The following is a 15,180-nucleotide window of genomic DNA, read 5'->3' as shown; positions in this document are numbered from 1 at the left end:
TTCCTTCCTTCCTTCCTTCCTTCCTTCCTTCCTTCCTTCCTTCCTTCTTTTTCTTCTTTCCTTTCCTTCCCTTTCTTTTCCTGGGAGTGGGTGTCATTGTAAAGAAGCCTGTGTAGGGTCACTGTCTCAGCTTTGTGTCCAAGCTACCTGATTCCCTCAGTTGCTGCTTGAATCAGTCTAGCAATCATTTCTCTTCTCTCTCTCTCTCTCTCTTTCTTGGTGGGATCTTTTCCTCTGAACTTTCTCACTTCGTCTCTCAGCTTTCTCCATGCTTGAACCATTTCAGATGAGAAATGCCAGGAGTGCGCCTAGAGCACTTTTGACCCAAGAACACACTACAGAAATTTCCCAAAGCAGTGTAGCAAACGCTCTAGCAGTTCAGATCATGAAGGTACTTCAAGGTAAATAAACAACGCCCCTCCCACCTGCTTTATCCAGTTTTCTGACAAAGGAATCTTGGCCAGGATAGCATTTGATGTAGCTGGCATCTCTTTTGTCCCTTGTGGACTACTGACCAGCGTTCACCCTTTCCATTGCCGCTCTGTATGAGGTAGTAGGAAGGAGGGAAGGAAGAATGGCAAGCAGTTGTCAGTATCCGGCGAAGGAGGCTGTCTGAAGAAGGCAGGATCTTCCATTCTGCTCTTATCTCTTTGCCCTAACCACTAACAAGCTTTGTTTGTTCATTCCTAGTGTATGCTTGTGCCTGTTTGCTACCACCGGGGGATGTTCGCTAGCACCTGCCTGGGGTGTGAAGGTTAATGTCCATACTTCTATTTTCTGATTTCTGAACTTCAGGAGAAGGTAAAGCTTGATGCTGAGAGGGAAAAACTAGAGAGGCTTCAGGAACTGTACTCCGAGCAGAAGACCCAGCTGGACAATTGTCCTGAGTCCATGAGGGAGCAGTTACAGCAGCAACTCAAGAGGGTCAGTAGCAAACAGGAATGTACGGTGGCTCGGTTTGTTTGTTTGTTTGTTTGTTTGTTTTTTCCTTGCTATTAAGTTCTGCTTACCTGTGACTTACTACTCCACAGAGCATATGTTTGCCTAAGTTCTAGTTTTTTAGATCCTTAAAAATAGAAATATGCATGCTAACAGTATGTATGATTCCATGTTAAGCAGTTGAAAAATTCCTTGTTTGGATCCTGTCTCCAGTTTATAATGCAGAAATGTCTCTGGAGACTGCCTTGGTAACTGAAGAGAAATTGTTCTTGACTTGTAATCATCACCAAGATTATAGCATTTAAATCAACTGGCATCTTCCCCTACTGTATCATGAGCACTGTTTGTCCTTGAATGTCTTTCCCGTTAGCTTGATTTTATGCTCTTGCTTTAAAATTAGCCTATTCTGTTTGTGTCCCCCACTCTTGACTCTTTTCTTTTTGTTGTTTAGAGACATTAAACTTATTAGCATTATGGTAACAGTAAAACACTAAGGTCAAAGAAAATAGAAGGTTACAGGTGCCTGTGACATCTTTTCAAACAGGCATCAACTCTTAAGAGGGCCGTGGAGCATGGACCTTTTAGTTAAATGTTACCAGCTCAATTCTCATATCCCCAATTCTGGCAGGGTTTGCTAGAGCCATGATGGTTACTCTCTGAAAAAAAAAAAAAAAAAAAAAAACTTCATAAGCAGATAACTTCACGAGTGCCGGCACAGCCACAGCCACATATTATTTCATAGTATCTTGACAACTGGTTTGTCTCTGAACCAGCGGCCCAAATCAACAGTGATCCCTGGGAAAGAGGCATTAACATTCCTGCAACTCTCAAGGAATCCCAGGAATAGTAATTAGTCCTAAGTGAGCAACAGTTTATGATTTCACATGAGTAGACAAGAAGGCACCTATCATTCAAGCTTGATAAGAATGGCCAAGTAGAAAATTTAGTTATAATAGCACTCTTGAGAAGAAAATTCTATGACCTTTAATACTTGGTATTTCTTTGAATATTGCTAGGCAATGAGAAATTGCTATTAAAACCATTGAAAGTATTGCAGAGTGCGAAAGACTTGTAGGAAGCTAGGCATGGCGCCATGTGCATGGAACCCTAGAGGCCAGCATGGGCTTGATAGTTCCAGCCAGCCAGAGCTGCATGGCAAGGCTTTGTCTCAAACAACCAAATATTTAAAAGTATCCAATGCAAACAAGTTAACCTACAGCATAACCAATGGCATTTATTTTTTACAATATTATTTAAAGAATGGCAACAAGCTGTCTTTTCCCTTCCCTTATTTTATTCTGGAAGGCTGATCCGGAAAGACAAGAAAAGAAAGCTATCTGTTCCTTTGGAAGCTTTGTTATGAAAAGTTTAGTACTTGTGGAGTTATTTTAGAGTGTGATTATGTTATGTCAGTTCACAGAAGAGATGAGAATGCTAGATTCTATACTCATTTCTTGTTTTTTTTTTAAATTCTATTTAATGCTAATGATTTGGCGCTATGTTCATGATTTTTGTGTAGGTCCATACCATGCTTATGTACTTTATTCTTTCTTTTCTCTGGTTGTTCATGAATCTGTGTTCTTTATAATCCTTGCTTTCAGATTCCATTAGGAACTTAAGGTGCTTAATATCACTAATTACTGTTTGTGTAAACTGACTCTTTAGGCTAACTCTTAAGTCTAAGAATCATGACTCAAAGGAAGAAAGGAAATGATACAAACGGTGGCTCCATGAACTAAAACAAAGACTCCTTCCTCATTCGCTCCAAACAGAGGGAAAACTTATGACCCTAGGTCCTTTCCTTAGCTCGTGCTCACCTCATACTAAGAGATCTCACCGTTTTGTTGCCTAGGATTGAGGTCTGTATAACTCTCTACCAGTTTCCTAGGTCACCTCTCACCTCACAGGAAATGTATTCATATTAGCAACCTCCTGTGTTCTCACAGCATAGTTCTCTCCAGACTGCAAAAGCTTCCCAAAGGCAAAAAAACTAAAGTCAGTAGTCTGTTTTCTGACTAGTTCCACTAGATGGCGAGCCGCATGAAATAAAAAATAAATAAATCAGAGGAACATCAGCTTCTTAAGCTGTGCTTGAAGACCAGAGCTGAACTGTCTTGGTTGAGCAATGTATGCGCTTGTGACGTCATACCCCTAAATCCTTCTGAAATATGGCTGGTGCTGAGTCCAGTTGCCAGTCTTGGGCTGCCCTCGGTACAGAAGACAAAGCTGAGAGCAAGAGTGACTGTTATTTGCCAGGATAGTTTCTGCTGTTAAAGTGGACGAGGCGGACACCTTAGCTGTGACACTATGTCAATGCTGTTTATAGTAATTGTTCCCCAGAGCAGTGGTTCTCAAGCTGTGGGTCACGACTTCTTGGGGCTGCATTATCAGATATGTACATTATGATTCATAATGGCAGCAAACTGCAGTCATGAAGCAACAACAGAAATAATTTTATGTTTGGGGTCACCACAACACAAGGAACTGTATTAAAAGTTTTCAGCACCAGGAAGGTCGAGAACCACAGGCCTAGACTGTTGATTTTGGTGCTTTGACTTTAAAAATACTCTATGCAGCGACATCTGACACTTATAACTGGGAGTTTCCTGTTCCGTCACTGGTGCTAAAGCCCATTTTTCCTATAGTCTAAGAAAAGTTGTTCCACTTCTGTGGACCTCACTGTCTTTCTACGTAAGAGGAAAAGTCGGCGCGCTTACCTCTTTCCATATTGCAAAATGATGAGTGTTTGACTCCGCCGAGTGATAGGGGGAGAGGCTTACATGCCCCACGCCCAATTGCAGTTCCCCTCCGGAGCTTGCCTTAACCCATGAGATTGTTTCTATGACCACGCCCAGCCAGACCACATTTGTTCTCCTCTTTCTGTCTCTACTGGGCAGTGGAAGCCTAAAGATCATCTGCCCGTAGATGTGTGCCTTATACACTCTCAAAATAATTTTCACAAGAAAGCAGAAAGGCACAGAATTTTTCTTGATGCAGCTGTTGTGTCTAGAGTATCCAGTCAGTCAGTAGAGGGACGTGATCCTGTGATGTCCTCTCAGTGAGTGAAAGTTTTGTTATATTTTTCATTTAGCTGCTCATGTGCTTGGCTGAGAGCTGCCTGTATCTGTTCTCCTGTCTCAGTGAATCTATGACTGTCTCAAATTCCATTCCAAAATCCTCATTATCTAATTTTTTAAAGGTTTTTTTCCCCCCCGTAGCTTTTCTTTCAGCATTTAAATAAAGAAGGGATAATGGCTTAGGTTGTCTGAGGAGATGGTTGCACTCACAGAATCTGAGTGCTGAGCTTAGCTGAGTTTTCTGCTTTTCTCCCTATTATTTTCATTCAGTAGTTTAAATATTTGCTACAAATAAATGGCTGTCCCTCACATGTTGTGTTTTAACCACATGTGGAGTAAGCAGCTGGCTAGCATAGGGTGTATTGTGAGCCCTATGCACACTTTAAAGATGATTTCTTAGCCAAGGAGGGGACTTGAAATTTTTTACCTTAATTTTCTTTAACCTTAATTGGAAGACCTTGAGAACTTAATTATATGTGCCTGTATAAGTAATTATATCATCTAGTACACTCTTTCAAGATTACAGACATTTTTCAAAGTACAACACTTTAATTCTTATGAGCAAGTAATTCCTTTAGAAATCTCCGATAAGCTGAAAATATTAAGTCAACATTGAGATGCTGAGATACCCTAGGTAGTCTGATGAATGTGTATATGAATTCAAAATTTCTTAAAACGTCTTCATAGTTTACTTTTTAAAATTTGGCCTAGACGAATTTAATGTCTCACACACACACACACCTCCTGCCAAGACAGAGTCTCACAACTCAAGATCTTTTTGCCTCAACTTCCTGTGTGCTGGGATTATAAACATGTATTACCACACCCCGCTTTGAATGTTTTTCAATTTGTGTTTTTCCTACTCTTATAATTCCAAATCTAGTATGCATCAGCATAATAACCTTGTTGGTATAGTTTTAACTGTAATTTCATGGCAACTAATAGACTTTATGTGACTCATGTTTACAAAATAATTTATAGCAGAGACAGAAAGATTCCATTTGAGTTAAAAAGATCATACTTTATCAGTGAATAAAACCCAGAAGGGGAAGTAATATAGTGACATAGAGGTTATTAAATAACTATTATAAACTCTCTTTGATGATTTAAGTGAACAACAGCAACAGGGAATGTCTTAAATGTCTTGGCTCAGCAGAGCTGTTAGCCACATTGTCCAACTGCCTCTTCCTTTTGGCAAATATTATTTATAATTTAAAAATATTCTACACAGACCACATTTGGAATTCTGGTAGTGGCTCCAAAAGTAAAGGAATATTTTTTAATGGACTCATGAATAGTTCTTACAGCGTGTCCCAACCTCAGCACAAAGGCAACTTGTGAATACATTCCTGTTTTTGAGAACACTCAGAGGTTGAAGAACACCTATTAATTGTCATCATTTTTGACCTTCTTTCACCCTCTTCAAGCTTCTTCATGGGGTAGTGGTGCATAACTTGTTCAATCTCTGTCTGAGTTACGGTTACTATTGCAGTGATGAAACACCATGACCAAAGCAACTTGCAGAGGAAAGGCTGTACTTGACTTACATATCACAAGTCATAATCCACTGAGGGAAACCAAGGCAGAAACTCTAACAGGGCAGGAGCCTGGACACAGAAGCTGATGAAGAGGTCTTGGACATGTGGTGTGGTGCTTGCTTTCTCCTCATGGCCTACCTGGCTTGCTTTCTTATAGAACCGAGAACAACCATCTCAGGATGTCCCCTACTCCCTCAATATTAATTAATAAAATGCCCTACAGGCCTGCCTACAGCCCAATCTTAGGAAAGCATTTTCTAAGTCATGGCTTCCTCCTCTCAGATGACTCTAGCTTGGGTCATGTTGGAATCAAACCAGCCAGCACATACTCCTCTCTTCCTGGTGAGAGCTTTAGCGCCCCTCTTTCCAATAAAGAGATTTGTGAACAACTGTCATGGATCCATAAAGGCTCAGTGAAAGAATCTTCTCCCTGAATGCCTATTTTAGGAGGTGTGTTTTATAAAACTATGTGTATGTTTATTATGTCTGTGTGTGCATGTGAGGACAGGTGCACTAAAATGTCAATAGAGGGCATTAGATTCCTCTGAAACTGGATTTCCAGACAGTTGTGTGTTGCCCAACATGAGTGCTGGGAAGCAAACTCAGAACCCCAGAAGAGAATATGAGCTTTTAACTGCTGCTCCATCTCTCCAGCTCTCCAAATGATCTTTTAGATAATCGAGTGTTCACAGCAACTGTGAGGAGAGCTATCAGAAACCCACATGTCGTCTTCTCCACACAGGCATAGGTTTCATTATTATTTTTCCTCGCCAAACTACTCTATTGATTGCAATTGCTGAACCTAGAATAACAACATTTCTCAACAGAATTCATGTCCAGATGCTAATTTCTTGACATGTGACCCTTCTCTATAATATAATCAACAATATCATATAATAAACACAATAAACATTTATTGCATGGCCTCTCAAAGCTTATATATTTTAACTTATGTATATATTTGTCTACTTGTGTGTGCATTAAAAAACAATTGTCAATAAATTGAGCTGGGTATGAGCACAAACACCTGTAATCCCAGCACTGTAGGGATGAGGCAGGAGGATGGTAAACTACAGGTCAATTGGAGGTATACAAAGAGATCCTATCCAAGAGAGAGTGAGGAGGGAGAGAGAGAGGGGGAAAGAGAGGTCAGGAGAGAGGCAAAACAAGAGAAAAAAAGAAGAGGTAAGAAATAAAACTGAAAGGAAAATAAATACTAAACACAAAGGTTTACTATTTTCTCCTTATGCCTCAGTGGGTTGTGTCACCACCATTGGGGTGCATGTACCTTCCTTAAAGACCTCGGCTATACTTTTGGATTCACTTGTGAGGTATTTTCATCTGTTATTTTATTTTACAAGTCTTATGAGAACTATGGGAAACAGAAATTAATTTTCTTAAGAAATTTGGTCTGTAAAAAAATATTTGGGTTGTTTAGGGAGATATTTTTAAACTCTACTGTTCATGTGAGGCCATCGAATGGCTTTCAAGGAAAAAAAATTGCATACACAGAAAAACTAAAAACTGATGGTTAAGTCAAAACTTCCCTCTTCACCATGCCCCTACCCTTCGCCTCTAACAGTGACAGCTGGGATGTCTGTTGTGTTCTAGCCCCACACAATGTTGTAACTAGGCGTCTGTATTGGAATGAGTACTTTTAATTGTTTCTTCACATCGAGAGAGCTGCAGGCACTCTGGTGTGCTTCATTTTTTATTCCATTTTCTTCAAAGGATGCTGACCTGTTGGATGTTGAGAGCAAACACTTTGAAGACTTAGAATTCCAGCAGCTTGAGCATGAGAGCCGTCTGGATGAGGAGAAGGAGAACTTGACTCAACAGCTGCTGCGGGAGGTGGCGGAGTATCAGCGGAACATCGTGTCTAGGAAGGTAAATTTGCCAGGTGATGGTTGGTGGGAAAAAATGAAAAGTTACTATTAACTGTGTGACAGTAATTATTGTCATTCAGATAGCAGTGCATATTTTCCATCTCTGTATCTGAATACCCTTTTGTGTAAATCACATTTGGCCCATTACATATGACAAATAATATACCCCGTACTGTCAGTATTATATTGTTTTAGAGGTATTTATGGATAGTACACCCCCGTTTTTTGACTCACATAAAAACCAAGTCATAAACAATCAGCTGTTTTTTCCAAATCAGTTCCTCTGGCAATTGAAATAACTAGATTTAGAATAATTCTATGAACAAATCCTACTTTGGCATTCTTCTTTCCATTGATTAATAATTCCCAATGCTAACCCGGAGCCTGTTATTATTAGCAACAGACCAGTAAGAAATCATTCTGATTACTATGGACTCCACTATTCCTGAATTCATAACCATATCCTAGAATATTTTATTAGTTGGGTAATATCGAGGAATAAAATTGATGGAGAGAATGAAGGACAGAGAAAGTGACTTCCGCTGCAATGAAGAAATTCTATTGTATTTTTTTTCTCCCTGCCAGCATGTTAAATAATCAGCTGTTGATCCAAAACAAGATTTTCTATTGAACTTGAATCTTTCAGAATAATTTTTCAAATCCTGTGCACTGCACTAGCTGTCAGTCAAGAAGTATCAAGCCAATGCTTCTTAGCCTTAGGCGATCATGACAGTCCACCGCCACCTAAAATTTGGGCAGTGTTAAAGGTTCTAAAGACCTTTTCCTTCTTTGCCTAGGCCAAACTGACAAACCTTTCGCTGTCTAATATGCATCTTTCGATGACTGGATTACTTTTGTCTCTCAGGAAAAAATTTCTGCCTTGAAAAAGCAAGCCAGTCACATCGTTCAGCAGGCTCAGAGGGAACAAGATCACTTTGTGAAAGAAAAGAACAATCTAATAATGATGCTCCAAAGAGTGAGTACTTCCTGTTCAGCAGCAGTTGACAGTAAAAGCACAGCTTCCAGCTGGTGGGAGGGGGCTGCCTCTCCCAGCCTAATGCCTTTATGCTCTGAGAAAGCCATATTCATTTTCTTACCTAATCTTCCAAATTGGCAAGACTACTTTCTGATGGTTACCTTCAACTCAGACAGTTAGCGAGGAGGTTTTCATCATGCCCTTTCAACACTCAACATATGAACTATGACAAATCTGTAATTTCTCTTATTTCATTAAAAAAAAATCATACTTTTCATTAAATAGTCAAAGGCATTCTAACTATGATTTTTGGTAGAGTTAAGGGAAAATACCGCTGTTGAAAATTTGGCTTAAATACTCTGGTGTTTCTAACTTTAATTATTTGTGTGTGTATGTGTGTGTGTGTGTGTGTGTGTGTGTGTGTGTGTGTGTTCCTCATAAAGGTCACATTGAAGTTAGTTTGATTTAGCTGAATCTGGAGATACCCCATGGGGCTTGGTTAGAAAAGGCCCAGCATCCTCCAATGGGTCCATGTTCTTATCTGTCCCAGCAAAGAGATGCATTAAAATGATTCCTAGGCCAAAGACTGTGAAAGAAAGAAAGAAAGAAAGAAAGAAAGAAAGAAAGAAAGAAAGAAGAGAAAGGAAGGAAGAAAGAAAAGAAAAGAAAAGAAAAGAAAAGAAAAGAAAAGAAAAGAAAAGAAAAGAAAAGAAAAGAAAGAAAAAAGAAACTAGAGCCACACAATTTGAACATGGTCCCTGGTGTTATTACAGGAGTAAGACACCAGACACCAAAGCTGATGGGGTCTCAGGTGAGAATCACAACCTGGAAACATGATATTGAGATAGTAAAAATATGGGCTGGACCCAAAGCAGGGAGTAGGGAGAGAATAGAGTCCAGAGTGAAGTGGACAATGATACAACACAATACAAGGGAAACGTGCTTTCCCTTCTCAGCTACGTTCGCTTACGAAAGAAGAGATGGATCCTTTCTGCAGAGTTGCTGGTCCACTTGAGGAGCCTCTGTAGACTGCACACATCCAGGCAGCTTCTTCCTGCTCTTTCAGCTGCTCTTCCCTTTCTACATAATATTCACAGGCACGACTTAGATTGCATAGTATTATGTATTCTTTTTTAAGAATTATCTTTCTTTGAAAAACAAAAGGTGTATTTATTTTGTGTATATGAGTGCTCTAACTGCTGCTTATCTGCATGCCAGAGGAGGCAGTGTAGATAGTATGAGCCACCACGTTGGTTGCTGGGAACTGAACTCAGGACCTCTGGAAGAGCAGACAGTGCTGTTAACCACTGAGCCATTCCTCCAGCCTCTATGATGTATTCTTAAATGGTTAATGAAATTTTAAGGTGAAAACAACAAAAATCTTTAAATCATAGATTTTCTTTTTACAAATAAGTAACTGAGGTCACAGATAACATGTTTCCTCATTAAAAATAGATGAAAATTCAATTTGATTATGAAAATCATGGTTTATAAGAAATAAGAGTTTTGTTTCCTCCATAACTGATTGATGGTTTTCCTTCCATCTCAATCAACTCACTCACATCAATCAAACTCAACTTCACATCACCTAAAATGATTAGAGTCACTATTAAGTGAAACACTCAAATTCCAGCCAAAATATGGCCATATAAATAAAGCAGCCATGCCTTGCTGGTCTAAGTGTGAAATGCGCTCCTTTGGAAAGCTACATAAAAGTTGGTTTTATAGCTTTAAATGTGTGCCCACCTTGAACCCAGCAATCCCAGTCGATATTTATGCAGGAGAAATGAAAACATGTCTTAATGACGGATGTGGCCGAACATGTGTATTAAATTGCTTGAAGTAGCTTCTGCACAGCAACCCTCCCTCAAGCACAAGCCGAACAACCACCAAGAGAAACATGAATTAATAGCATATGCTGTGTATTCCTCAGCATGAAGTCGGGGTTAACTATGCATGATAGACAGCACGGTGGAGTAAAGCCAACACAAGAGAGTGCATGCTGAATGACCCCATTTGTATCATGAGGGAAAACATAGTTCAAGACCAGGAAAATCAGAGCAGTGCTTGACCGTTGGGCTAGGGGTTGAATGGAAGGGGCCACAAACATTTTTTTTTTTTATCTTGGTTGCAGTGCTTTTCTGTTTGTTAAAAATAACTACACTCAAAGCCTTTGAATTTCCTTGCTATGTAAATTATATCATGGTAAATAATACACGCTATAAATATTTTCCTGGAAGTTGTTTATTAACTGATTTGCCCAACATGGATTGTGGACCTAAAACATAAAAAAAAAAAAAAAAAATAATTCTGTGAAGTTTTCAGAAAAAAAAATGTAGCAGTGGATTATGAAATTGTACTACCAGAGGCCATATGCATGTGTGTTATTTGGGGGAAAGAAAATATGCAAAAGATGGAGGCTGAGAAGGCTCTGGGCCACTGAGCTTTCCTCCTTTCATTTTGTTGTTTGTTTTCAGAGAGTCTCGGGTAGCCTGTGCTGGCATCTAACTTAACTGTACAGTTGACACTGACCTTGAACTCCTGTTCCTCCTGCCTTCACATCTCAAGCGTTGCAATTGTAGGCAGGCTGGTGCCACCAAACCTGGCTCCTCTTGCCATTTTCTACTTCAATTAGAACATCCTGTCTTTCCCTTAAATCTCCTGTCACTTTGTAAAATTCGTCTTGAATGAAAGGTTATCTAACTAAATATGTTTGAGAATTGCTCGTGCGTCATATCAGTAAACAGTAGGTGAGGCGTCTGAAATGACAAGCTTTTACTGAGTATGAGGAAAGGACATAGAAATGGGCGTGTCCGGGATTTTGATGTTTGTCTCTAATGCCAGGTCAATGCGCTGCTTTTCAGTTGTTTGCTAAGCTGACTCCAAGCTCAATAGGTTTTGCATTTCTTTAGGAAAAGGAGAATCTCTGTAATCTGGAAAAGAAGTACTCCAGCCTGACCGGTGGGAAAGGATTTCCCATTAACCCCAATACTCTGAAAGAGGTAAGCCAGGATTTTCAATGTCTGCTCAGGTCAACTTGGAAATCAGACTTGCCTCAGTTTTGGGTAACAAGTCAACTAACAAAAAACTTAAATGACTGGCAAAAAACTTATAATGCTTGACAAACTCTTGCCATCCCTTATAAATGCATCAAGGAGTTCAGGGATTATCTCTGTGTGTAATGTGCATGCATGTTTGTGTGTGTCAAGACACATCTATTTGTCTTGACAGTGACATTGTGAGGTGCCTTGGGTCTTGCATTCTCCTTTTTCCTTCCTTCATCCTTTCTCCCCTTTTCTGTTTCTTTTTCTCATGAGTCTTATAAAATATGAAAATACCTCCAAGTATTTGATAAGATGCTCTATTTTTTTTTCCTTTGGTCTTATTTTTTCCTTCACTTGGGAGCTCCTGTTGTATTAGCCATACATACTGTTTCCTCTCTCGACCCCACATCATTCTTGACCAAATATTTACTCCCAGAGCTACACTGATAGAACATTTTGATTCTGCTGTGGAAAAGTATGATGGTAATGATAAAATTACTTTGTATTTATTGACTTAAAAACTAAGGAAAAGGTCTATTTTTACAGAAAAACTTGCCTCACCAAAGAATGCTTTTACTTACAAGTTTTCACATAAAGAAAGCAGAATGAGGAATTTGTAGCTAAAATACTCTCTCCCTCCCTCTCCCTTTCCTCCCTTTCTTTCTCTGTGTGTGTGTGTTGCATGCGTACATGCTTATTCATGTTTGTTCATGTATATGAAATAAAATGTTCATCACACTAACAGGTGTAACTGAACAGTGGGTGGCGCATGCCTTTAATTCCAGCACTCAGGAAGCAGAGGCAGGTGGATCTTGTGGGTTCGAGGCCAGCCTGTTCTACAAACTGAGTTCCAGGACAGCCAAGGCTACATAGAGAGACCCTGTCTCGAAGAAACCAAACAAAACCCTAACAAACACATAATAATAGGTGTGACCAAGTGTGTATCTCAGAAGCATTTAAAAAAATGTTTCTATAAGAGCCTTGTTAAGTCATATCATTTCATAGTTTTTTTTATTGGGAACACTTACCTGGCAAGGTCAGTGAGGTGAGTGTGGCTGTGAATGGAGCTTACAGGAATAAGGTAAGATCAGTGAGGTATAAAGTAGGCCTCGTGAGCAGTGTTAATGAAATACAGCTTGTGTATATTCTGGGAAATCACTAAATGTTTCCAGGTAGAGAGAGAAAATATTATTTGATACCCATTTCTTTTCTATTTTATTTTTTAAAGATAATTATTTATTATTTATTTGTTATACAGTATACAGTCATTTATTATTTATAATTATGTATTAATTATATACAGTATTCTGTATTCTGTCTACATGCTAAGATGGTTATGAGCCACCATGTGGTTGCTGGGAATTGAACTCAGGACCTCTGGAAGAGCAACCAGCAGACACACTCTTAACCTCTGAGCCATCTTTCCAGCCCCTTGATATCCATTTGTTAACTCTGGGCCACTCAGCAAATACTGGGTCAGAGGAAGTAGGAGGAGGTGCAGGAAAACTGATTAGAGATGAGCAGAGTAGTGCAGCCCAGGGCTTGGATTAGGTGCTTAGATCCACCAATGGTAGTGAGATGGAAAGTTGTTTAGATTTGCATGTATCTTGCAAATAGAACTGAAAGTTCTTGCTGATACATTGGATTTTGTAGTGAGCTGACAAAGGAGCATTCAAGAACAGTGCTATGTTCCCAGTGCTAAGTTCAGGGTGAGGGGAAAAGCTAGTGCTTCTTGCTGAAGTATCTGAAGATGAGGAAAGAGGAGGTTTTAGGGAAACTTGGAGGTTGACCCTGAGCACACTTCAGAGGGAGGGCTGTGACAGCCACATGAATTACACTGGCCTTTTGTTCTTTCTGTCTGTCCCCTAACCTTTCCTGTCTTATAGATGAGATGTTCTTTGCTTTTTCTGAAGACTCCTGGATGTCAAAGGCTGTACTGGCTTTTTGTGTGTCCAGACCATGTGTGTCTATTATGTTCTCAATAGGTAACAAGAAGCTTTGACTTGGAGGATGTTTTGATTGTCTAGTTTCCAATTTTTTTGTCTTCACTTTCTTCTCTCTTTTCTTTTTTCCCCTTCCTTCTGAAGAATGATCAATTTATAACCAGATTCTTTACAGAGCACCCACCCCTGACAAGGAGAAATCTTTTTGATGCAATTAAATTACAAGAGGGAATTTTCAAAGCCTGAATTTAAAGCTTTCTATCAACCAAGTGAAAGAACAACTCAAAGATTTTAATTTTGTTTATGATACATTACCACAGATAAAATGACATTGAACAGCCAGATTCATCTCTTCCTTTCTTCAGTTGAAGCACATAAAACTTTACCTAGTACCTGTGTCCTTTTGGCCATGCAATACTTCAGGATGTTCTGCTGACAATCGTCAGCTCTATCTTTCTCTGATTTGTTGTTACAATGGGTTGTCTTTAAAGACTTTCATTTACAGCCTAGAGTTTTTGCTACATGGAGTCACTTTTTGAAAAGCTAAATGGCATTTCAATCATTAATGGTCTAAAAATAGAAGCCAAAAGTCAAATTGAACCCACTTTCACTTTCAAAAGCTGTTATTTTATATGCTTTCTTCTTCTTCTTTATATTATTTTATTGGTGTGGCAAAAATCTTGATTGACTTACAGAATTACTTTTTGTGAAAATCATTCCAAGTGCCTTTTCCACAAAGATAGTTTCAGGAGTTTTGATTCAGAGATTTTGAATCCTGGGCATTTTTGTAAAGCCATAGCCAGAACTGAATTACTGAGTTCAAAAGTAACTGGAACTTCTCTTTGCTAGCAACGAAGTTAGAGTTGAGTAAACTGCCTTGAATAAAAACACCATGTGGCTGCAGCTCTACCCGAGGTCTGTGTTTGTACACACACATGGATGTAAAGACAGGGTTCCCATTTTTATTTTGTTGAAATGTCCAAAGCTAAATGCCACTAAAGCTAAGTTGCTATGTTTATAAATGTTTTCTTGATGCAAAACCCATCAGCCTACTTATTCTGGCACTATAATTTTCAAAAGACAGAAGAGGGAACCATGCATATTTGTGGAAAAGGCTCTTGAATCAAAGCGTGAGTGTCTCTTGGGTATCATATTGTACAGTATCTGTGTAAAGATAATGCTATTCCACTGATAGAATGATGCCGAGATGTCTGTATATTTGTCAATGGTCATCTTGATTTCACCAGAAACTATGTTTTAATACTTGCAATGACATTTTTCAAGATTGAGCACTGCAAAATCCATTTTCATTGCTTATCATTCACTTAATGAAACATTGAGTGGTGCCTGGGGAACTGGCTGTGCTGCACTTAGCTAATTCATAGTTTGGGAACATTAATACTCTCGCATGCCTCAGCTTTTGCTTTCTTTGTGTTTAACTTCTGAATTCCTCCTTTTAGGGCTATGTCAGTGTAAATGAGATTAATGAGTCATATGGCAATTCCACGAATCTATCCCCTTCCACTCAGTTCCCTGCTGATGCTGCCGCTGCTGTCACTGAGCCTGCCTCGGCTGTGCCGGTGAGCCAGCCCCAGAGTTCAGAGGTGTGTGGGCATGTGTTTCATTCATTCACTGCTATTCCTCATGTCAGGCATTAACCCACGATTCACTGAAAATGAGCAAAATGAAGGAGTGTGTTCCGGACGGCCAGAATGATGCCGAGTTTATGAATTAGACAAGACTTGTTGGGGGAGGGGAAGTTGTTTTACACTAAAAA

At 39.4% G+C, this 15,180-nt stretch overlaps 1 protein-coding gene across 16 annotated transcripts in view; it reads left to right on the top strand.

Annotated features, from left to right (window-relative positions):
• The window catches only part of Phldb2 (pleckstrin homology like domain family B member 2), a 211,218-nt gene that overhangs the window by 168,493 nt on the left and 27,545 nt on the right, over positions 1–15,180 (top strand). For 12 of the 16 annotated variants that reach the window (XM_055593688.1, XM_055593647.1, XM_055593748.1 and 9 more), the window contains 5 exons: positions 796–924; positions 7,286–7,441; positions 8,306–8,416; positions 11,329–11,418; positions 14,864–15,007. In XM_055593688.1, the coding sequence (XP_055449663.1) occupies positions 796–924; positions 7,286–7,441; positions 8,306–8,416; positions 11,329–11,418; positions 14,864–15,007 (630 nt within the window). The remainder of the gene's footprint in view (positions 1–795; positions 925–7,285; positions 7,442–8,305; positions 8,417–11,328; positions 11,419–14,863; positions 15,008–15,180) is intronic. The other 4 variants (XM_055593736.1, XM_055593691.1, XM_055593689.1 and 1 more) reach the window with 3 other exon arrangements.

This window comes from Psammomys obesus, unplaced genomic scaffold (genome assembly GCF_907164565.1).
Source record: "Psammomys obesus unplaced genomic scaffold, mPsaObe1.curated_primary_1811, whole genome shotgun sequence".
NCBI lineage: Eukaryota > Metazoa > Chordata > Mammalia > Rodentia > Muridae > Psammomys > Psammomys obesus.
This window is presented reverse-complemented; position numbering and strand designations above follow the sequence as displayed.